The sequence below is a fragment of the Mastomys coucha genome, unplaced genomic scaffold (assembly GCF_008632895.1).
Source record: "Mastomys coucha isolate ucsf_1 unplaced genomic scaffold, UCSF_Mcou_1 pScaffold12, whole genome shotgun sequence".
In the NCBI taxonomy this organism is placed as follows: Eukaryota; Metazoa; Chordata; class Mammalia; order Rodentia; family Muridae; genus Mastomys; species Mastomys coucha.
In genome coordinates this window covers 30,739,209-30,764,544 of record NW_022196894.1, presented here as the reverse complement: position 1 = coordinate 30,764,544, position 25,336 = coordinate 30,739,209, and the positions used below count along the sequence as shown (strand labels likewise).

Sequence of the window (25,336 nt, the reverse complement as noted above, 5' to 3'; positions counted from 1 at the left end):
AGTGCTGGGATTAAAGGCGTGCGCCACCACTGCCCGGCGCTTTACTTTTCTTTGTTGGTACCATTTCTATTCTGAGTAGCTTGTGTGTGTGGATGTGTTCATGTGTGCACATATTTTCAAAGGTGTGTATGGAGGCCAGAGATTGATGTCGAGTGTCTTCCTCTATTGTTCCTAGACACAGTCTCTCAGGGAACCTGAAGTTCACTGACTGGTTGGCTGACCAACAAGCCCCCAGGATCTTCCTGACTCCACTGTAAAGAACTGAGATTATAGGCAAGCACCACTATGCCTAGATTTTTATGAAGGTCCTGGGGATTTGAACTCAAGCCCTTGTGCTATTGAAGGAAGTGTTCTATCCACTGACCAGTCTTCTAGACCCTTTTTGAGTATCTCACCTGATTATAATACAACTAAAATATAGGGGTTTTTTTTTTGTATTTGATAAGTAGAATTTTGTTCACTTTTAGTTTCAAAACGTGTAAAAGTATATTTTAAGATGTACTTTGAAAGTTAAATTATATCTCTCCTGCCTCAAGGCAAACATCTACTCAAAATTTGTAACATTCCATCCCATCTTTCATTAATAATATATGTTCTGATCCATTCAGTGACAAAGGTTCACCCATGCCAGTCATGGTGGCACACTATTATAATTCTAACACTTGGAAATCTGGAGAGGATCATGGCCAAGGTCAAGGTTAACCTGGGCTACATTGTACCTTTTAGAAAACAAAACAAAAAGATTCCGCAGTGGCACACACAGTAAGAAAATAAACAGCTGAGCACTGTGGCACATACGTATAATCCCAGCACCTGGGATGCTGAGGCAGGAAGACCATTGTGAATCCAAGGAAGCCGGGCTTGTGTGACAGTGAGGGCAGCCATGGCTAGATAGCAAAAGCCTGGGTTGTTTACCAGCTTCAAGTGTATAATAACAGCAGGAAGCAAGATTTCCTTAGAGAACCTCAAAGCAGAGGAGTTTGGCCCACTCCAGAGCCCTGCTGAAGGGCATTTCAATATCCTGTAAGGCACAGCTCTCTCTTTACTGTCCCTCATTCTGCCAGTCATGGCGAGTACTCACCCAGAGGAAGGGCTCGAGTCAGGTTGGCAGCTGGAGGGTCTGTTTCTGGTGGACACTGCTCACAGAAGTCCCAGCAGGAGGGGCACAGCAGGTTTCCATTGTGAATCCATCCGTTCATCTGAATTCGGACTGGGAGCACCTGCCCCGCCCGGCTACACAGATATGAAGTATCTTGAACCCAAACCTTTAGACCTTGAGGAGAACAAGAAACCTTCAAATAGGGGAGAAACATTAAGTCAGTAAGAGACTCGGATGGATACTAACGTTTACAAAAATAGGGGCTGGGGAGAAATGAGCCAGTGAAGAGCTGGGTTTGCAAGCACTGAGAGTTGAGCTCACAGATCCCAGCACCCACATACCATGCCAGGCTTGTGGAGGTATACACAGGCTGATCCTGAGGACCACTGGCCAGCCAGCCTAGCTCAATCCAGCAAGTCTAGCTGAATCAAGCAAACTTTGGGTTCAAGGACCCTATCTCAAAAAAGAGCTGCAGCAGCTACTGAGGAGCAATACCGAAGTCATCCCTGGGCCTTCATACACAGGCACACACTCCACATACACATCTGCACAAACAGGAACACATAGGTATATATCACAAATAACTAAACTGTTTTAAGACAAGCACAGTTTGGGATGTGGGCATGCCTTTAACTCACATATTATGAGGTAAGGTATTTAGTTTCTAAAAGAATTCCATTTGGTGGTAGTAGGTCTTTTTCTTTTTTCTCTCTTAAGATTTATTTATGTGTCTGTGTGTGTATGCCTATATGCCACATGTGTAGAGGTGCCTACAGGGTCCAGAGGAAGGTTTGGGGTCCTCTAGAATCGGAGTTCCAGGCAGCTGTGAGCCCCCTGACAAGGGTGCTGGGAACAGAACTCAGGTCTGCTGGGAGAGCAGAAGGACTTGTGACTGCTGAGCTCTCCAGCCTGGGGCTGTAAAATGGCCCCTCTGGCTCAGCAAAATGGATTGAGAGGCCCTGGAAACTGGATTTTAAAGATCTTCTGCACGCTCCAGCTTGGTCCCTTCAACACTTTAGCTTCAGTCTCTGCCAAGCAGAGGCCAGCCATGTCACTCTCCACAAGTCACCAAATTCTGCAAAAAGGTTCTGGGTACATTTATACAGTGTACACACACACGCACACACACACACACACACACACACACACACACACACACACAATTTTGCAGCAAAAGCTCTTCCCGCTTTTCTGTCTACCCTTGACTTTCTGCTCAGTAATTAAAAGTGTTTACAATGACTACTCTCTTTAGATTTGGTAACATCTTTTTTTTTTCTCGCTCTATTCCGCTCCTTCCTGGAGGGGAAGGCTTAAGATTTATTTATTTAATGTATGTGAGTACAATGTCACTCTCTCAGACACACCAGAAGAAGGCATCCGATCTCATCCTAGATGGTTATGAGCCATCATGTAGTTGCTAGGAATTGAACTCAGGACCTCTGAAAGAGTAGTCAGTGCTCTCTTAACTGCTGAGCCATCTCACTAGCCCTGGTAACATCTTTAAAAGCAAGAATCAGGAAAACAATTTTAAAGAGCAGACACATTAAAGCTAACCTTGGGGTGGGTTAGCTGCCTCATACTCATGATCCTTCTGCTTCGGGCACTTGAGTGTCAAGATCACATGCCACCAGACCTGGATATTCGGTTTGGAGGTAAAACGTCCCCAACAGGCTCCAGTGTTTCGGCACTTGGGCCTCGCAGGTACTATGGTTTGGGGAAAGATGTGGAATCTTTGGGAGGTAGGGACTAGCTAGAGCAAAGATTCTCTACTTATGGGTTGTGACCCCTCTGGAAGTCAAACAACTCTTTCATAGGGGTTGCCTAAGACCATTAGAAAATACAGATATTCACACTATGATTCATAACAGTAAAAACATTATAGTTATGAAGTAGCGATGAAAATAATTTTACAATTGGGTTCAGCACAACATGAGGAACTATATTAAAGGGTTGGGAAGCATTAGGAAGTTGAGAACCACTGAGCTGGAGGAAGTGTGAGCCCTGAGGTTTGTAGCTTAGACTGACCTTAGATGGACATGGTCTGGGACTTTCTGCCCTGGCTACAATTGTTTCCTGGTCTGCTAAGAAGTGAGAAAGCAGTGCCCACCACACACCGCAGCTGTCCTTTTCCACCACAAGCCATATCCCCTCAAACTGTGTGCCCAGATAAAACTCTCCTGCAGTAAGCTGTTTCCTGTGAGGTATTCAGTCATGACGACAAGCAAAGTAACTAACTTTTCTTTGTTAAACTTCTATGCTGAGGACCAAGTCCAGGGTCTAGCAGCCTTTTAAAACTAGCTATTTCCCCTGTGCCCTAGATTTACTCTTAACCAACCACTGCTTCTATGCTTGGCTGAAGTCTATGATACTGGCTCTGTCCTCCAGTAGCTTCTAAAAGAAGAATATTTTATTAAATCTTTGAGAATTTCATACAGGGCACTCTGATCATATTCACCTCCTTGCCCATCTCCTCTCAGATCCTCCTACCTCTTCTAGCAGCTCTAACTGAGGAAATAAGAGTGGGATACAAATATTTTAGTTGTATCATTCGGGAGTTAAGAGACAGGAAGTCAGGAGTTCAAGACTAGCCTCAGCTACATGTCGAGTTTGAAACTGCCTGAGTTGCATGAGATCCTTTAAAAATAAAGAAATTTAACCAACAAACTGTTTGTGATTGAGAAAAAAATCATGAAAATAAACTAAACATCAAAAAGTTTCATAGGAGAAGTGTAATTATGTCCTGGAGATTGGACAGGCTTTGGGTGACAGTGAGGTAGACATTTATAAGCTTGGAAACAGAATGCACCCAGATTTGAGAGAAAAATGATTTAAGAGTGTTGTTCATATGGAACATTCTTGGGTGAACTTTGTTTTTACCAATATGGAATGCTCAGAAGCAAGTGTGGACAGATTGGAAGATACATAAGTAGAAGCAGCCTTAATAGTCTCGAACTGAATCCGAGTCCAATAGAGAAAAATCTCATGTATACTGCAGAAGACAAGGGAGGCCCAGGAATTGCTGGCACTAAGGAGCGAGAAGTGAGATGGGATGCAGTTACAAAGATTAAAAAGTTTAATTTATCAAGGGTTGAGTGGCAGAAGCCATCTAGGAAAAGGCTATATCTAGCAAGTGAGTTCCCAGGAGATAGCCTACCATTTTGTGTGGCTGTGATGGGTGCGCTCTGGAGAGGCATAGCCTCTGAGACTCGTCCCAGGCTTGCTTCTCCCTGCTGATATGCCCTTCCTGCTATTATTATACAACCTGATGATTCCTGGGCATCAGCCCACCCTATTGGGCAAATTTCTTGAAGATCAGCGTGAAGATGAACTTTCACGAATTAATGTTGTTTAGATGAATTGATGACTTCCTGATTTGATTCATACGATTTTAGGAAAAAAGTTTAAGAAGATGGTCTTGTTGTTTTGCCCAAAAGATGTAATAAAGTTAGAATCCAGAACAGAATGTGCCTCCTCATAGAACAGTAAGTGAAGGCTGCATAATAAGGGCTACAGTGAGTTCTCATGAATTGTACTAAGAAGAGAAAGCGGTTTGGACAGACTTGTGATCAAGGAAAAACATTCACTCTAGGTCAGGTCCAAGAATGAAGCCGCAGGTGTGCAACTGCTGCTTTGAACTTATAATGAGCTTATAGAATGAAACACTGCTTTGAACTTACTGTCAACATCCTTCTGTAACCCCTTTTGTAACATTTTATCTATGAGATAATTTTTGTCTAGAAGATAAGAAGATATAAATTACTAGAGAAAAGAAATAAAATGTGGTTTTTTTATATGTCTGTCTGACTATATGTATGTAAACACATACATATGTGTACAGGTATATGTGTATGTATGTAAGTATGCATGAATACTTGTGGAACTGATAAGATAGGTAGTCAGGCCCAACAAAAGTGTGTCTGTGTATCTGCATGCATGCCTGACTTTCTTCATGGGCCATAGATTAACAAAAAGTTAAAGAAGATAGAACTAGCTGGGCAGTGGTGGTGCAAGCCTTTAATCCCAGCACTTGGGAGGCAGAAACAGGCAGATTTCTGAGTTCGAGGCCAGCCTGGTCTACAGAGTGAGTTCCAGGACAGCCAGGGCTATACAGAGAAAGCCTGTTTTGAGAAACTGGGGGGTAAAAAAAAAGATAGAAACTGCCAAAGGTAAAGCAGCTTTGGCCATGATTGCCAACTCCACACCTCCCTTTCTCTGCCTGCCTAGGTTGACTCTGAGATGCCTGGCTGGATGCCAGAAGTTGAGTCTATTTTGGGAGAATCAATTAATTAGTTAATTAATTAATCTCAAGGCAGAGTCTCACTATGCAGCCTTGGATGGCCTGGAACTTGCTATTTAGATCAGGCTGGTGTCAAACTCACAGTGATTACCTGCCTTTGCCTATTGAGTATTTTTGGAGAACTTTAACAACCTGTTTATAAACAACCTTGGAGCTTGAGCATATATATAAGACCTAACATTCAATTACTCTTCAACTGTCAAACTGAGAAAAGAGGAGAAAATTACCAACTCCTAAAAAGGAAAGAAATGACACTGAGAGGGAAAGGAGAACCCGAGGAGTTGACACCAACTCGCCAAGCAGGAGATCCCATAAAAAGAGGAGCAGAGGGTACCTAGGGTGTGGGCATAACCATGCGCACTGCATGGCTCCTCAGTTATGGTTCATGGCCATGGAAACACTACATGCATGGGAGGAGGGAGGGATCTCATGTCTGTCAGCGCGTGTGCCTTCATCGAGGTGTCACACTGGGTTCTTAGCTTGGTTGATGAGAGAAGCAGGGCGTATTATTATAGTTAGTCGTATGTAATTTAAAAAGCTACCATTTTCATACCCAGGTGTGGTTACATTGCCTGTAATCCCAGACTTAAAGGCAGGAGGATTAGGAGGACAAGGTCACTGTTAGCTACACAGCCAGCATGAGGCTGGCTGGGGCTTGTTTCTTAGGTCCATCCTTCACAAAATAGAAAGAAAAGTCTTAAAATTTACATGGAAGGACAATACAGCCTAGGCAGCCAAAGGACTCCTGAGCACAAAGAGCAGAACTAGAGACATCAGCATACCTGACCTCATGTCACACTACAGAGCTGCAGCAACGCAAACAGAGACAGGGATCACTAGACTCCAACAGAGAACCTAAATAGCAGGGCATGTGTGTGAATGCATGTACACACCCACGTACACACACTCATCATCGTCCTTAGCTACAGAGTAAATTTGAGGCCAGCCTTGGCTACATGAGATCCATCCCCAAAATTCGGAATCAGGCGATGGTGAGACGGTCTTTGGTGACAGCAATGACTTTTCCAGAGGACCTGGGTACAATCGCCAGCACCCACTTGGTGGCTAACAATCTTCTGCAACTCTAGTTCCAGGGTATCCTCACCTTCTTTTGGCCTCCACGGGCACTGGACCATGTATGTGCACAGATATAAACAGACAAAACACCCATACACATAAAGTAAAAATAAATAAATCTTGAAAAAAAATCCAGACTTCAATTCCGAGACTCACAGTGGATGTTGAGTCCAGGTTCAGGCCCACCAGCTGTGGTATTTTACACAGCTTTGTAACTTCATTGAGATTTAACCATCCTGGAGTGTAACTGGCAGCTGTTTTGAGTCAGAAGCTTGACATCTGTTTTTCTTTTATGTTAAAAACCAAACGACACATTCGCAGTTCTTTGAAATAATATAATTTATCTTAAAAAACAAAATCCCCAGGCATGATGAGGTGATTGTAAGTGCTTCAGTCCCAGCCGGAGCTGGGGGGAACAAACAGGCAGATCCTTGGGGCTCCGGCTCATTGACTTCAGCCTGCCCACCCTAATGGGAGGCCCCATGTAGTGAAAGACCTTGTCTCAAAAATCACGGTGGCCAGCTCCTGAGGAAGCTCGCCTGAGGCTGACCTAGGCACATGCTCACACACGCACATGCATGCAACAAACAAACGCCACTTAGCTCTGCTCGTGAGGCTAATGTGGCACAGGGGTACTTATAGTTCAGTTGCCAGGATAACGGCCTTCTCTAGACTGCTGGGTAATTTTATGTCAACTGACATAAGACAGAGTCTTCTGGAAGGAGTGACTCTTAATAGAGAACACGACTCCATAAGATTAGCCTCTAGGAAAGTCTGTCTGGGATGGCATTTTCAAATTACTGAATGATGCAGAGGGACAAGCCACTGTGGGTGGAAGCAACTCTGTGCAGGTGGAGTGGACTGTATAAGAAAGCCACGCTGACCAGCCATGAGGAGCAAGCCCATAAGCAGTGTCCCTTCATGGCTTCTACATTCTCTTGCCCCCATGATCCTGCCTGGACTTCCTGCCCTGGCTTCCTTCAGTGACAGAGAAGGACCTGAGAGGTGCAAGCTGAAATAAACCCCTCCCTCCCCAGTAGCTTTTGTCATGGTGTTTATCACAGTCGTAGAAATCCTAACTAAGACCCTGGGCACCTGTGAGTAGGGAGAGAACTTCATCAGTTGGGTGCCCCTCATTCCCAGAATTCCTATGTCTGCATCAGTTCTTAATAAGGCAGCATCAGCATCCAGCGTGTGTATCTGCTGTAACTTTCCCTTTTGTTATGGTGCTAGAGATCAAACCCAGGTCCTGGGGCAAACAAGGTTAAACTCTGCCGTCCTGAGCGGCATCCCCAGCTCCCTCATAGGCTTTTTGACATAAACCTGTACATTACTGCCTTACAAGGTAAAACTTGTTCAAGGACAAAATTATATATTTGCCTTATTTCCTTAGGATGCATGCCTAGAAGAAAAATGAAAGAATCCATAATATACAATTTTGCTTGTATTTATTTATTTTGAGACAGCGATTCACTACATAGCCCTGGCTTAGCCTGGAACTGGCTATGTAGACCTAACTAGACTTGAACTTACAGAGATCCATTTGCCTCTGCCACTGAGTGCTGGGATTAAACATGTGCACGACCATGCCTGCCTGGTCCAACTTATATATATTCCAACAGTTAAAAGCAATTTCTGTCAATGAAGTGACAGTATTTTCACAAACCATAGAACTCAAACTAACAATTACAAAACTCAAGTCAAGATCAGTAAATCCCCCTCGCTAAGCTGTGTCAATTATAATCTCACAGATGAGGTAAACCTCCATATGCAGATGGTGGCCAAGCCCGTGGCTTACCTGGTAGCAGCCGCTCCCCCAGTCTGGGTAGCTGAGCTTCCTCTCGCACCGCTCCATGACGAACGCTGACTTCTGAAGCAGACAGACTGAGTGAGGCCCGTACTGCTCTGCCCCGTAGTTCTTAAACAGCTCTGAAATGACCCAGAGAGTCTCCTCACTATCGTGGAGAACAAGAATGAGGCATCCTACTCATAACTAATCGGTGTTCTGTGGATGCAAGGACAGGAGGATTGCCAACTGGAGGCCAGCCTGGGCTGAGACCCTGTCTTTAACAGTAGCAGCATAAAAGCAGGTTTAAAAACCTCAGGTGTTGGCTGGGCTGTGGTGGCGCACGCCTTTAATCCCAGCACTTGGGAGGCAGAGGCAGGCGGATTTCTGAGTTCGAGGCCAGCCTGGTCTATAGAGTGAGTTCCAGGACAGCCAGAGCTACAAAGAGAAACCATGTCTCGAAAAACCAAAACCAAAAACAACAACCAAAAAAACCCAAAAAAACCCTCAGGTGTTGAGACCAGCCCGTGGCCCACATCTGTAATCCCAGGTCTTGGAAGGCAGAGCAGGAGGATAGTCAAGTTTGAAGCCAGTCTTAGAGGAAGGCTGTCTTCCCAAAACAAAAACACATATTCAAAACATAGATCAAATTTGAAGAACGGAAAATTTCAAGTTTAAAAAGGATAAACATGACTCCAAACTCAACTGGGTTTTCAGAAGGGAACCATGTAAGAGAATTACTATACTAGAGATGAGATTAATTGGGCACTAAGTATCTGGGTTAATTATACTGAGGACCGGGCACTTAAAATTCAGGTTAGATTCCAAAACAAGAATCACTTTCTGTGGAGGCCTAAACAAGGTGTCTCCTTCACGTGTCAGGCAGGTGGGTGTTTGGCTTTTGGAGACAGTGTCTTGCTGTGTAGTTGGGGCTGGATTCAGAACTTGCAATCTTCCTGACTCTGCCTCCCACAAACAGAGGTTTTTGTATCTTCAACTTGTGGTACCTTCTGGAAACTCATATAGAAGTCACAGACTAAGCTCCCAGCTGCAGAAGTGTGGGTGAATGGCCTTTTAGTACACAAAAAGACAAAGTCCTTAGATTCTAGTTACAGTGTGCTCTCCTTATAGTCTCTACAAGTTTCATGGTAGTTTTATTTTCTTTTTTTCTTTTTCTTTTTTTTTTTTTTTTGAGACAGAGTTTCACTGTATAGCCCTGGCTGTCCTGGAACTCACTCTTTAGACCAGGCTGGCCTCGAACTCAGAAATCTGCCTGTCACTACTTTCCAAGTGCTGGGATTAAAGGCATGCACCACCACTGCCCGGCTCATGGTAGTTTAAATTTAGCAATTTTTTTGTGTGTGTTTGCACATGTGTGTATGACATGGGGATGGCCAGGCATATGAAGGTGTATGTGTGAGGGTCAGAGGACAAGCCTGTGGGCTTGTTCTCTCCTTCCACTTCTATGTGGGCTCCAGGAATGGAACCCAGGTCAGCAGGCTTCGTTAGCATATGCCTTTACCTGCTGAATCATATTGCCAGCCCAAGTTCCATGTTTTTCAAAATAGTGAGTTCAAGTAGCCCATTTTAAGATACTATATACAGAAATACTTGATTTTCTTAAGTTTTTTTAAAATCTTAATTTTATGAGCTATGAAGAAAAATGTGAAATAGCAACACCAAATCCTATGGTGCTCCTTTACCTGTGAATTTCAAGTCTCTAGAAAGAATAACAAATAGTGTGTAAAGCAGAGCTCAGCCAACGATAATCCAAGTCAAATCCTGGGCCCCATGCATTCCATGCTCAATGTAACCTTTCACACTACAGAAGGAAAGACACAATTTCAAAGCCTGAAATATTTATATTTTTAAAAAGTGGTGTTGAGCCTAGCTCTAGATCAATACTGACATCTGTCTAGCAAACCTTCAGGCATCTCTCACCTCAACAAGGGGCTGCCAGGGTGCTCCACTGTCAGTGTTAGGGTGCGTCTGCAGCTGGGGAGCAGGCTAAGTGCGCCAGGCTGTTGCAGGAGTGGCAGCTCCCAGCTGCACTCTAGTTACTACCAAGCCCACTGCCCTTTAGAAGTATGCTCAACAGACCATTCTAAACCAGACAAAGAAGAAACAAACATCCTAGGAGCTTATGAGTTAAATGATCTAATACGTAATTAAGTAGGAACACGATGGAAAGAGGTGATAACCAAGGTAAGGTTTTTCAAAAAAGAAGGGAAACCAATTGCTGTTTGTCCTGCTTGCTTAAACAACTATATCTATATAATGATATATTTACATATAATTATATAAATTATACATGTATATATACATATATCAAACTATATATATGAGTATATATGTATATAAATGTGTACGTGTGTGTATATAAATACATATATGCATAAATATATATAATTTTATAAATATATATAATTTCATATAAATACATAAAATTTATATGTGTGTTTATATATATATATATAAATATATAAATTTTATGTGTATTGGTGTTTTGGCTCCATGTATGTCTACAGACCATGTACATGCCTGCCTGGTACCCGAAGAGGCCAGAAATGGCTGTCTGATGCCCTGAAGTAGGAGTTTCAGACAATTGTCAGCTGCAATGTGGGTGCTGGAAAATGAACCTGGGTTCTGTAGAAGAGCAGCCCATGCTCTGACTCATCTCTGCCCTGATGACTTATTAGGTAAGTATTATACAGGCAGAGAAGTCAAGTAACAGACAAAAATTAAGTAAAGGAACTGAAAAATTCAAACTCATCTGGCTATGAGGACTGTGCCCTTTGCAACTATTTTATATTGGTAACAAAAAATTGTATGATGTAGGCCATGTGGTGATGTCACACACCTTTGATCCCAGGACTTAAAGGAGGCAGAGGCAGGTGGATCTCTTGAGTTTGAGACCTGCCTGGTCTACAGATTGAGCTCCAGAATGGCCAGGGCTACACAGAAAATCCCTCTCTGGAAAGAAAATAAACAAAAAACAACCACAAAACTGTGTGGTGAATTTAACCCTCCATTCACCAGACTACTCACCTGGTTGGTTTTCCAGGATTCTACAGTCGGAGCTGCGCTGGTACTCGCCACTTAAATGCCAGCTGAATTCCTGACTGAAAGGGCAGTAGTCAGCGATTTCTACTGACCCCCCATAGTAAGGCAGATCCTTGGCAGATATCCCACTGAGCTCATCAAAGTACTGAGAACAAACCACAGGGGTTGGGGGTGGTTAGGGGAGACCAAAACAAGACCACGGGCAATTATGGCATCCTGCTACTGCTGCACACCGCCAAACCATACTGCAGGTTTCTCCATCAACTGTACAATAAAGATGCTGTGAGGCACCACACAGGGCATCTTCAGGACCCGTGGTAAGATAATCAGTTACCCATTAAGATGAGTTTGACTGGTTTAAAAAATAGAGTAGAAATAGGGTAAACATACGGAAGACTTAAAACCAAAACTTAACATTGTCATCCCTTAGCATGAAGGATCAACTTAGAGTATCTTTGGACTATTGTGCTAGAATGTTTGATCTTTAAAATTGCTGTCTGTCTGGGCCTGGTGTGATGGCACACACCTTTAGTCCCAACACCTGGGAAGCAGAGGCAGGTTAATCTCTTGTAAATTGGAGGCCAACCCAGTCTACATAATAAGCTCCAGAACAACAGCCAGGGCTATGTAGAGAGACCCTGTCTAAACAAAACAGAATAAAAACAAAACAAAACAAAACATTTGATATCTGAGTTGCAGATTTCAATTTAATAAAAATAATTAAAGGAATTTTGGCATGGGCTTGGCTCAGAATTTCAATTTTGGAAATGATGCTTAAACATACTTCTGGCATTTTGGACTATGTATTTATGTGAAATGGTATTTGTAAAGTCAAAATATTGATAATTCTGGAAAACACTAAGAACTTTTGTTCTTTGTCCTTAAGTGAAGATTTAACTATTTAAATGAATTAAAGTAGCTCCTCTACCCTATTAGTTCAAATATTTGCTTTTGTCTTCAATAAGTAGTAAAAGCATCAAAAATGATAAAACAAAACCCCCAAAGACAATCAAACAGAGCTGGGCATGATGGCACACTCCTTTAATCCCTGCACGTGGGAGGCAGACAGATGCATCTTTGGTCTGTAGAGTGAGGTCCAGGCCAACCAGGGCTACATAGTGAGACTTGAGCCACAAACAAATACCACAGAAAACAGGAAGAAAAAGAGAGCTGATATAACATAAAACTAATGCATAAAATGATGACCTTTTTAATATAAAACACTAGGCACAATGGACTGTGCTGCCACCCCCACCCTGCTTTTGAGGAAACTCAGACTAGAGGACTACTAGAACCCAGGAAAACGTTTGGGGTCATTCGAGCAATATACCAAAATAATAAACATAGGAAATGTGTAAGTAATCTTAGGGGGAAAAAAAACCTTGAAAAAAAAAGCTATTTATATAAAGTGGTCTGAATAAGGTTTCACACTGTGACAGCAAGGGGCAGACAGTTGTAAATCCCAGCATGTGGGCAGCTGAGGCAGGAGGAATGGCTTAGAGCTTAGTCTGGGCTACATGGTAACCGGAAAAATAAGTCATACTTTCTACTAATATATTGATATTACTCCGAGAAATCCCTTTGCTAAGTGATGAGGTCTCATATACTCAGTGAGGTCAGGTGGAACTTCACAACTGAGCAGGGGTTGGAGGGAGAGAGAGCTCAGTGCTCTTACAGAGTCCCATTCCCAGCACCCTGGCAGTCCTGAGCTACCTCTCCCTCCTCCCCTTGTTCATCATTTAGATTCCATAAATCTAATTATTTTTTTTAAAAGAAGTTCCACACTTTGTAATTAGCAGGATTAGAGTAACTAAATAATTGACTTTCAAGATTTTGTTTTCTGAATAAATTAGAGAAATTTAAAGAAGAAGACGTTAGCAATCAAAAAGATCCCATCAGAAACTGGGGAGGCCGTGTGGTGGTTAAAGCACTTTCTGTGTAGATATGAGGACCTGCGTTCAAAGCCATGCAGACTGGGCACAGGGCAGCAGCCCTGCCATCCCACTGCTGGGAGATGGGACAGGATCCTGGTTCACTTGGTACAGCTAGGTACCATGTCCCTGCTAAGCAGCAGTTAGCCTTGAGCAAATGAGGGCTCTTCAGGCTTTTTTCCCATTTTCTTTTTTTTTTTGTTTTTTTGTTTTTTGAGACAGGGTTTCTCTGTAGTCCTGGCTGTCCTGGAACTTACTCTGTAGACCAGGCTGGCCTCCAACTCAGAAATCTGCCTGCCTCTGCCTCCCAAGTGCTGGGATTAAAGGCGTGCGCCACCACCGCCCGGCCTTTTTTCCCATTTTCAAACAGAAAAATATAGAAACTAACACAAGAAAAAATTTAAAAGATTTGCTTTCTTAACTAAAACAGAGACTACTATTTTAAAAAAGTTAATTCTTAAAGCTGTGCTGGGAACTCGTGTTACCTGGTACTCGGGTGGTAAAGGGTTAGGAAATCTCTGCAGGTTACACACAGCAACGGCTCTCTGGTCCTGTCTGCAAGTCAACTGCAGTGGGTTACTCCTGAGTGTGTCACAGTATGGGCTCGGCACCTGCATCCTGCACATAAAGAAGGCAAGCTGGTTATTTTCCATGTCAACGGCCTGTTGAATGGAGGTCTGTACATCTTGGTATCACATTTAAAAGAAAGTTTCCAAGTCTATTATTATAGAGACTGCCTTTTCAGCTATAATACCGAGTTTAACAGTTTATAGTAAATGTCTACTCAGGTTATCAAGATTTCCCCAGAGCAGGGGGGCAGGGGACATAGATGGGGGAGATGTATCTCAATGCTGACAGCACTATTACACCTTATTAAAGAAGATCCTAGTAACCCTTTCTACAGCTTTGTAAACTCCAGTTCTGTAGAGCTGTAGTTTGAATTACTTCAATCATTAAGGGGAAATTTTTAAAATATAAAAAGTATGAAGTCTTATTTCTACATCCTGGAAGACAGAACAGATACATTTCCCTTCTTCATTTGAAGCCCACCTGAAGCCCCTAGATATTAGGTCTAACAAAAACAGACGATGGAAAAGCAGAGAGAAAACAGCAGATTAGTTAGAGACTCAGGGTTAGAGCCGCAGTGCAGTGGGAACTTCCTCAACACTAAGATCAAAGCAGCCGATGGCCCTGAGTGAAGGTGCCACTCCCTCAGACGGAGTTCTTCCCCAGGACCCACACAAAAGTCGGGGAGAGAGACCCAACTCCACCGAGTTGTCTTCTGACAGCCACTCATGTGCCATGGCATGCACACTTTCCTACACACAGTGTGGACACACACAATAATATAAATAGATTAAAAGAATAAATTAAAATATTTAAAACAATCAGTAGAGTAAGAAGCAGGAAATCACAAAGACACAAGAGAAGTTAACACCATCCACCCACAATGAACTTTGCCATAGCACTCCACCTAACAACAGCAGAATGCGCATTCCTTCTAAGTGTTGAGAGAACACACAGCAAGACCAACCCTGTCGTGAGCCACAGAGCAACTGAAGTCATACAGAGTATTTCCTCCATGACAGTGGGATCAGGCTAGAATTCAACAGCAAAAATGTGACTCAAAAACTGTGAAACCCTTGAAAACTAAGTGACAGTGTAGTCAATAATCATAGGTCAAAGACAACGACTCAGGGAAAACGCTTTGAACTAGGTGACAAGAAAGCCACAGGTACTGAAGTGGTGGATGTAGGGGCTGCTGGGGACGAGACTTACAGTATGAGAGACACAGAGAAGAAACGCTTCTCACCAAATGGCTCAAGGGTCTGGAGAGAGGAGAATGTGGCCAGAGCAAGCAGAAGGAAGTGTGCAGAAGAGCAGAGCGGAAGCCAGTGAGAACACAACACAGGACAGAGTGCGGAAGAGCAGAGCGGAAGCCAGTGAGAACACAACACAGGACAGAGTGGGTCAACTGGACCCAGCCCCGCCTCCAACTTGCTACGCAGCTGAAGATGACGTTGGCCTTCTGATCCTCCTGCCTCCGTCTCTGCAGTAGTGGGATTACAGGTTTACTGCACACCAAGCTGATATGACACTGGAAATCAAACCCAGACTTCACGCATGCTAGGCAAGGACCCTACTAACCCAACTACATCCGCGGTTCCCAAAAAACGATTGTTAAGGAAGATCAATAAGAGAAAAAAAAAATCATCTCTGGAAAGAAACGATGAGCGGAGGTACACGTTACAGCATTAGAACTAAACAGCGTGTCAAGGCAGCAGCCTGACGGACCACTGAAAGGGCTAACAAGTCAGTCAGCCTCATACAGATAGACGCATCTGATAACTCAGACAACGAAGTCAACCAATCCTTCACAAAACAGAAGGTGCCACAATTTACTCAGCATGAAATCAACAATTTGAATGGCCTGTATTAAGGAAGCTGAGTTCACAACATTAAAATTCTTTTTTGTTTTTTTAAGACTTATTTATTATAAATGAGTACAGTGTAGCTGCTGACTTCAGATGCACCAGAAGAGGGTGTCAGATCTCATTATGGGTGGTTGTGAGCCACCATGTGGTTGCTGGAATTTGAACTCAGGACCTTCAGAAGAGTAGTCGGTGTTCTTACCTGCTGAGCCATTTCGCCAGCCCCAAATATTAGAATTCTTAAAAGAGCAATCTCTAGGCCCAGACCATGTCACTGGGCAAGTCTACTTTACACTTAACAATGACGCTTGCTCCAGTGCTGCAGGTGGATAACTAGGAGAGGCCGAGGCAGAAGATCATGAGTTTGAAGCCAGCTTGGGCCACAGAGTAAAACTGTCAGGGACAGTGGGAGGGAGGCAGGAGGGGTTGGAGAGAGGGCTCAGTGGTTAAGAGCTCATGCTGTTCTTGCACAGGATCCTAGTTCGGTTCCTAGCACTGACAATGGAAGCTCACAAATTCCTGTGATGCAGGATATCTGACTTCTTCTGGCCTCCACAGGAACACACACTAACGTGTGCATGCACACACACACACAACTAAAGAAGAAAATAAATCTTAAAGTAACGAGGAGAAGCAGCAGGGAGGAGGAGGTAACTGCTCCCAGAAAGTAAAGAGAAGGAGGCCTTCTTAGGGTATTCTAACATAAATGAGGTAAAAACTGTACTAAAGGAAGAAAGAAAACATACCCTAATGTGTAGAGTAAGGAAACCACTCTACACATTAAAAGAAGCCTTCCCAATGCCTGTTTCCCCATGAAAGTGCCAGTGCAAAAGTTGTGAGGGATCTGGTTGTGGGGCCTCCAAAAATAGAAACTTAATTCCCTGTGGGACCGTAATCTCAGTCACATGGTAGGGGCTGGATAGCTCAGGCTTCTAAAACATCCATGTCATAAAAGTTGTAAAAAGAGCAAATATGAATGATAAATTTTATTTTTATACTCATTAATAAGTGCTATTGTGTTTGGACATGATCAGTCACATGACATGTTATGGTTTTTGTTTTGCTTTATTCTGGGTTTTGTTATTTAATTTCCTAAAAGCTGAATAAATACCATTTTTGCTTTTTTGTTTGAAAAAAAAAAAAAAAGAAGCCTTCCATGAAACAGAGCTGGCATTTCAGGGAAACAGTAATGTCTGATGTTTACATGTCTACTAACCACCAAATCGAGAGGCACAACTGCTGAGAGCCGCCCTAAGAAACAGGTGACCTCACCATTAACTGCAGACCTCATCTCCTAGAATGCACGGTCAGAGGGCAGCCTCAGCAAGGACAAAACCCAGCTCAGAAGCACTGCTTTTCAAATTTACAGGGAACGTTCACCAAGAAAGGCCATATTCCGGACCAAAATACACAAGCACAAGTGCTGTGCCCACTCCCAGTGAAAACAGAATGAAACTAGAAATGCATAGAGAGACGGGGAAAACCCCAACTGCTTGTAGATTTCAATTTTTAAGAGAAACAAGACCAAGTTGAACAAAATGAAAATGAATATAAAAGCTTAGAATAAACCTTGGTATCCACTAGGATTTATTCTTGAACACACATATAAATTGCACTTTAAAATATGGCAATATCTGAGATTGTGATTCATTTATTGTTCATTCTGTGAATTTGCTTTTCAAAACACAGATGATTTTTTTATATTTATTTATTTTATATATATGAATATGCTATAGCTCATCCACATGAGATTTTTAAAAAGAATTATGTATTTATTTTATGTGTATGAGTACACTTTAGTTGTCTTCAGATACACCAGAAGAGGGCAATGGATCCCATTACAGATGGTTGTGAGCCACCATGTAGGTGCTGGGAATTGAACTCAGGACCTCTGGAAGAACAATCAGTGCTCTTAACTACTGAGCCATCTCTCCAGCTCTGACATGTGAGATATGTATAAGACATGGTTTAAATAACATGATGGGGGCTGGAGAGATGGCTCAGTGGTTAAGAGCACTGGCTATTCTTCCAGAAAACCTGGGTTCAATTCCCAGCACCCACATAGCAACTCACACTTGTCTGTAACTCTAGTTTCAGGGCTTCTGATACCTTCACACAGACATACAGGCAGGCAAAACACCAATGTACATAAAATTAAAAAAAAAAAAATTTAAGTAACATGAAGTACATGCTCTGAGAGCCGTATCTACTTAAAGGTAAAGTAACTAGAGAGAACAGAAACTATATAGAAATATTCCTTATAAATATAGATTCAAAACCCAAATCAACTGCTGGGCGGTGGTGGTGGTGGCGCACGCCTTTAATCCCAGCACTTGGGAGACAGAGGCAGGCGGATTTCTGAGTTCGAGGCCAGCCTGGTCTACAGAGTGAGTTCCAGAACAGCCAGGGCTATACAGAGAAACCCTGTCTCAAAAAAAAAAAAAAGAAAAAAGAAAAAGAAAAACCCAAATCAAAATACTGACACACTGTAGTCAGCAATGCACAGAAACAACTATGTACAATGACTGAATGGGGTTTAGTCCTGGAATGCAAAGATAGTTTAATATTTAAGAATCAAGCAAAGTAACCCATCATATTAGCAGGTGAGAAAAATCACATAATTATATAAATTAAAGCCAAAAAGCATTTGATAAAATTCTGAATTCATGTTTGATTTAAAAGCAAAAAAGTAAGAAGAGACAGAAACAGAAAATTTCTCAAGTCACAGAAGACCTTCAAAAACAGAAGTCAACAGCTTTGTATTTAATGATAAAGGACTGAATGTTTCCCCCATACTGTGTTTGTGGACTGGAAAACTCCACAGAATAAGGATGATATTCTCCTTAAACAAATGCACAGGCTTAATGCAGTATCTGTCAAGCCATCTTGGAAGCGCTCCCCCCACCCCCTTTTTTTAAAATATAGACAAGACGACTGAAAAATTCTCACAGAAAGAAGAAAAACAGTCACATTCTTTTGAGAAAGAATAAAGAAGGAGGATCCATGTCAACCTAATGTTCATAAACTATAGAGCTTCAGAAACCACACTCTACGTACCTACCAATGGAGGGACAGACACAGGAAGATGCATGGACAGGGAAGATGGGAAAAGACCCACACAAACAGGAGCAAAGGCAGGAAACTCAGGAGTGGTGAGATGGCTCAGCAGGAAACTCAGGAGTGGCAAGATGGCTCAGCAGGTAACAGTGTGAGGACTGATGAGCTCTGTGCAAGTCTCAGAACTGGTGTCTGTGAGGCGAATTACCCCAAGGGCCTCACGCCTGCCTGGGAGACAGTACCTCTGGGCCACCTAACAACTGCCTGCACGCCTGCCTGGGAGACAGTACCTCTGGGCCACCTAACAATTGCCTGCAACTCCAGCTCCAAGAGATCTGACATTTTCTTCTGGCTTTTGCAGTTGAACTGACACACACACTCACCATCTTTCCAACACCACCACATATATGTAATTTAAAATATTTTAAAATAAAAAATACAAGAAAAAAAATGGGATCTAGAGTTTGTCAAAGGGCTCTTAGACTTAGTATCAGAAACATTATTCTTGGGCTGAGGAGAGAGCCCAGGGTACTGTCTGCCTAGCAGGCATGAGGCCTTTGGGGTAATAAGTACCCTAGACACCAAGAACAGGACCATAATGAGTTAGTAATTGTTTTCTAATCATAAAGAAAAGGGCAAATTGATAGTCTGGATTTCATTAACACTTTTTGCTCAGACAAACATACAAACAAAAACCAAAACCCTGGTAAGGGGTGGACAAGATGGCTCAGTGGGTAGGGGTATTCCACTGAGCCTGATGACCTCAGTTCGCTCCTCAGGACCCATGTGGTGGAAGGAGAGAAGCTATGCTTTATGCAGAACCTTCCCCAAATGAAGAAAGATTTCAAGAGACCAATCAATGGGCAGTGGATAAAGAAGGTGGGCTGGGAGTTTTAGAGAGGAGAGAGATAGAAGAGACAGGAGAAAAAGGAAGGAAGATGGAGGAAGAGAAATATGATCCAGATTCCGAGTGGCTTTAAATAGCCACAGGTAGCTATAACTATCTTATAAGGGATGGATAACTACAGGACAATTTGTCTTATCTAGGTGGGCAGTCTATATCAATATCAATTGGCCTTGAGTTTATTGTGTGGACGTTTTGTGGGGCGAGGATTTTTTGATATAAATCTAACTGATAAATTACAAGCCTCTATAGTTTTGAGTTTACCTGGTTACAGGGATTTGTGACAGCGAGATGGGTATTCGCTGTTTGGGGCTAGCCATGGAAGCAGTGAGACCACCAGAGCCAGAGAATAGCCTGAGGTAGCATGGGATGGTGCCTTTTTAAATATTTCCTGCAACAATGCCTGCAAGGTGTTCCTTCAGGCACAGATGCATTGTACAAGAGTGTAGCATGCCACACCCCACAACATAATATGTTTAACGAAACATGTTAAGTGTTTGAAACAGTCAGCTGAACACTACGAAAAGATATTTACAAATTATATATCTAACAAGGACCAGTATCTAAAAACAGTATCTAAAATAAAACTTTAATCTTTAAAACTAAATAAAAAACCATCTAGTTAGAAAATTACCTTAACATACAGAAGCAGTTTGCTAAAAAGGATGTAAAGATAGCACATATACACAGAAAGGATGTTCGTGGCTAGAAATGGCTAGTTCCCTTAACTAGCCATTAAGGGAAAGACACCGAAAGTACAGTACGATATCATTACACACTATGAGAATCACAGAATAAGAAACAGTGATAACACCAAATGCTGGAGACGGCATAGAGAAACTATCACACATTACCTCTAGGAATGTTAGCAGAGAATTTGGCTGTTTCTTAGGAAATCAAAGCTACAACTAGCATAATGAGCCAACAGCCGCACTTCTGGAAATGAAGGTTTATGCTCATGTAAAGCCTTTTGCACAAATGTTTATAGTAATTTCATTCACAATAGTCCCAAAGTGGAAATGACCAAGATGTCTTCAAAGTATGAATGCTTAAGCAAACTGTGGCATATTTATATAATGGAATACTACTCAGCCATTAAAAAAAAAAATCAGATTAGCATGGCTTTTCACGCTCATACTCTCAGCACTTGGGAGGTTTGAGGTAGGAAGGCTACCATGAGTTTAAGGCCTTCCTGGTCTACTTACTTAGTACTAAGGTAGCAATACATAAATAGTAAGGCCTTGTCTCAAAAACAAAGCAAAACAAACAAATAAACAAACAAATTGATAATAGATACAACAATGTGGCTGAATGTAAACATTAAATGTAAAATGCAATCACTGTACCCTTATAACATTCATTTAATGTTTGAAATTTCCACAACATCTTTATGTATTTTTTGAGATGACAGAAATACAGAAACGGATAATAGATGACTGGATTCTAGAGTCTCAGGAGGGCTGTGTCGGGAGGGAAGTGGACATGTTTAAATGAGCAACATGAGGGACCCTGGAAGAGTGGTTCCAGTCTGACTGAGCCTATCTCAGTGCCCTGGTGAGGACACTGTAGGACAGTATCAAGATATCCCCTATCTGGAAATGAATTATAGGGAATTGCTGCTTTTGTTATTTGGTCATCTCCTCATATACATAACTGTTTAATTTAGGGTTACAATTACAGAAACAGTTCTGTAACACCTCTCTAAGTGCTCAGAGTATGTGTGTGTGTGTGTGTGTATGTGTGTGTAACCATGCCAAAAACAATATCCTAATCCTAAAAGAGCTTGGCAGGTGACTGCCATAAAGATCCAGTTTTCATAACCCCAATCTAGAGAATATTTATTTTTCAGGGCTAGGGATCGAACCCAGGACCTTGCACATGCCAGGTAAGCGTTCTACCACTAAAGTACATCATTAGTCCAGTTTCTGGATACTAAATCAATTTTGGCTTTTATATTTGTATGTGCATTCTCTGAAGAATGAGAAAACAGTAAGAATGAGAGGCCATGCAAGAAACTTACAAAATATATATGTCTATGAATTATAAGCCAAACAGAACTCGGGAAGTATTTTCTACACACAGTAGCTGATATTTGATGCTCATGACAAATAATACAGTCAGAAAGGAACTCCACAATGACATAATATGGAAACACATTCTTACTTTTGCCTGTGCTGATCAATCCAGAATTTACAGCTCTTCCTGACAAATTCACAGCCCATTCCTCGGCCCCAGTCGAGCTTCTCTGCCATGCTGTAATTTGCTTTGTACCAGCTGTGGAGACAATGCAGACAAAACACCTTTTACTGACCCTAGCACCTATTAGATAGAGATCTCAGCAATGTACAGAGCAGAGGCCTACGAGGGACCCAGGAGGCCTTAACAGAGCCGCACACTTGTAATGCCCTTGTCGCAGGGGCCTGAGGTGGGCTGGTGGGGTGTTGCTGCTCAGGATTGTGAGAAGAAAGGGTTCTAAAATCAAAGGCAGATTAGCCAGCAAAAACTCATTTGTTGGAATCCATTTTGTCTTTTTTGTGAAAGTCTGCTGTCAGAGAGTTAAGTCAGGCCAGGGTCTGTTGGCAGATTTCCTGGCCTGTTCACACAGGAAATGATAAGAAGGGATACACTTGAAGCTCAAGGTGAGGGGCCGTATGTTCTGTAAATCTTGGAAGTAGATACAGGGAGACATAGGGAGGCCTCCAGATAGATAAAGGTAGCAAATATACGTCAGGCATTGTCTCTGCTGCCTTCTGACTGTTTCCCACAATGCTATAAAGGATGCCTAAGAGAATTAAACTTGAGGTGCCATGATATTGTCTGGACAGTGCTCCCCATTTCTAACCTTTGTCTCTGATTCTTCTTTTCTGCCTTTCCTATAATCGTCCTCACTCTCCCTCAGAGGACTGCTCGACTTCATACCAGCCGGACACTCACAGTCCCTGATCCTTCCTTCTTCCCCTTTGCACTGACAAACAAACCACATCAGACCATGTGGCTGACACAGTTACGACCTACTCCAGGGATAAAGGACCCATGTCGGTCCTGGTGTGCAGATAGCCTGATTTGGTTCAGCCACATTCTTTCTGAATGTAAAGAATTGCATTGCCAAAATACCTTTTGCTTCATTTGTGAATGTTCCTTTGTGTGAGATTATTTCTAACAGGGTCACTGAAGCCAGGGGTGGATTTAATTTGCAGAAGTGCTAGAATTATACCTGCCTTATGGGAAAGTACTTTTATATTTAGAGAACATGCATCCATTGTAATTTGCAAAAGTGATAAAAGTTACAGAGTAGAGGGTGATTAAGGTATGAGGCAGGGAGAGGAAGGGGAGGGAGCTCTCGGAGGAGAACAAAATAGGATTGCTGGTCCATCGCCATCCTCTAGTCTGGCTCAGCGGGCCTACTCTCTTTCCTTGGCCTTTAATCTTCGATACTTCATCAACATAGGCCCTATTTGTAAATAAACACTACCATAAGACAAACAAACACTGCAATGCTTTTTAAATGTTCTAATTTCAGAAAAAAAGGACATAATAGTTGAGTTTCCTAAAAATTTTAATTAAAGACAATGAGTCCATGTTTGTCGGTACTTATTTTAGGATAGAATATCTGCCTATATCCTTTTTTCCCTTTAGCAAATCTATCCCCTCCGCTTGAGCCACCTCCCACAATACTAAGTGGAAGCAGAAAAAGGCAACACAGACCCCTCCAAACCTCTTCTTCCAAAGAGCAGAATCTCAGGGAGAAAAGGAAGAAGGAACCGACACTCCAATACCAAAGGCCCAGAACCAAACTCCCTGTGCTCAGTCATCCGGTTTATAGCAAGGTTAAGAGGGTGAGGGGCGGTCAGGGCACGGAGATCTTTGTGCTCACAGACATGTACTAGGGAGACTTGGATGTTAAGCACACAGGGTTGTTCCTTCAAGGGAAAGAATTGCAAAACCTGTTTTTTTCCCAGGAGTGACCTACTTTCTGGCCTGGTTACCATTGCATAATATGTGTGGCCAGAGACTTTCTGGCAATGGATCCTTCCAGACCTCTCAAAAGCTGGAGAGATGGCTCAGGGGTTAAGAGCACTGGCTGCTCTTGCAGAGGTCCTGAGTTCAAATCCCAGCACCTACATAGTGGCTCACAACCATCTGTAATGGAATCTGATGCTCTCTTCTGACAGGTAGGTCTACATGCAGGTAGAGCATATATGTAAAATATATGTCTTTAAAAAAAGCAATACAGCTGGGCAGTGGTGGTGCACACCTTTAATCCCAGCACTTAGGAGGCAGAGGCAGGCGGATTTCTGAGTTCGAGGCCAGCCTGGTCTACAGAGTGAGTTCCAGGACAGCCAGGGCTACACAGAGAAACCCTGTCTCAAAAAAACAAAAAAACAAAAACAAAAACAAAACAAAACAAAAAACAAAAAAAGCAATCCATACAACAACCAAAAAACCCTTGTTTTTCTCAGTCAACCTATAAAACTTTCCTTAGGGTAATAAGTTCTTTCATTCTATAGATAAAAAAGAAATGAATCTGACTCCCATGACAATTACCATGTTCAGTAATATGTGGAATGCAGATCACAGATCAAAATTGTTACTCCATTACCAAGTAGATATTCCTCCATATATCCTGATTCCTCCTTGATGGCATTGGCTTATAGTACTCGTCATATGCTGGGCACTTTGCTAAATGCTAAGGCTAGCACAGTGAACAGACAAAAACATCCTTTCTGTTTAGAGAAAAATTCTGATCTAGAGACTGGAGAGATGCTTAGCAGTTACGAATTATTTCCTGCTCTTCCAAGGGATGCAAGTTCAGTTCCCAATACCCCACATTAGGCAGTCCACAGCTGCCCGTAACTCCAGCTCCAGGGGATCCAATGCCTTCTGGCCTGTGTGGGCACCCACATACATGTAAGATAGATATATACAAACAAAAATAAGCATGGTGTGTGGTGCACCCAGTAATCCCACCATGGTGAGGCAGAGGCAGACAGAGTGCTGGGAATGTGAGGCTAGCCTGGTCTAGTTTTAGGCCATACAGAATGATACAATGAAACCCTGTCTCAAATAAACAAACAAAACAAACAATGAAAAAATATAAATGAAAATTCAAAAATTCTAATCTAGTGAGGAAGACAGATGAACTAAACTATTTTAGAAAAGGAGTTTCAGCCAGGCAGTGGTGGCACACACCTTTAATCCCAGCACTTGGGAGGCAGAGGCAGGCAGATTTCTGAGTTCGAAGCCAGCCTGGTCTACAGAGTGAGTTTCAGGACAGCCAGGGCTATACGGAGAAACCCTGTCTTGAAAAACCAAAAAAAGAAAAAGAAAGAAAGAAAATGAGTTTCACAGAAGAGAAGTAAAGAGTTACCAGCAAAGCTTTAAGCTCATGTGGGGACTGGAAACGGTGTTTCAGGGCATTCTTGAGCTGAAAGATCACTTCGTAGGTTCTTTATTTTAAAAGCAACAAAGTGAAGGACTGTGCTATGAACAAGAGTAAATCTTTTCTCATGAGATTTTGGCTCAGGTTTTATATAAAATTCTAACCCTTGGTTGATAATTACAATGTGTTAAGGTGCTGTACCTCAGTTAAGTATCAGAAACTTCTATGGAGTGAGTACCCTATCACCTCTATGGAGTGAGCACCCTGTCACCTCTATGGAGTGAGCACCCTGTCACCTCTATGGAGTGAG

General features: G+C 42.4%; 2 protein-coding genes across 3 annotated transcripts in view; one reads left to right on the top strand and one right to left on the bottom strand.

Moving 5' to 3' along the window:
- Nucleotides 1-25,336, top strand: part of Iqcg (IQ motif containing G) — a 104,451-nt gene that overhangs the window by 1,204 nt on the left and 77,911 nt on the right. The window lies entirely within an intron of this gene.
- Nucleotides 1-25,336, bottom strand: part of Lmln (leishmanolysin like peptidase) — a 63,096-nt gene that overhangs the window by 5,295 nt on the left and 32,465 nt on the right. For both annotated transcript variants that reach the window (XM_031363693.1, XM_031363694.1), the window contains exons 12-16: nucleotides 21,810-21,920; nucleotides 13,739-13,871; nucleotides 11,308-11,467; nucleotides 8,272-8,402; nucleotides 1,082-1,292 (exon numbers count right to left, since the gene is read on the bottom strand). In XM_031363693.1, coding sequence (XP_031219553.1) covers nucleotides 1,082-1,292; nucleotides 8,272-8,402; nucleotides 11,308-11,467; nucleotides 13,739-13,871; nucleotides 21,810-21,920 — 746 coding nt within the window. The remainder of the gene's footprint in view (nucleotides 1-1,081; nucleotides 1,293-8,271; nucleotides 8,403-11,307; nucleotides 11,468-13,738; nucleotides 13,872-21,809; nucleotides 21,921-25,336) is intronic.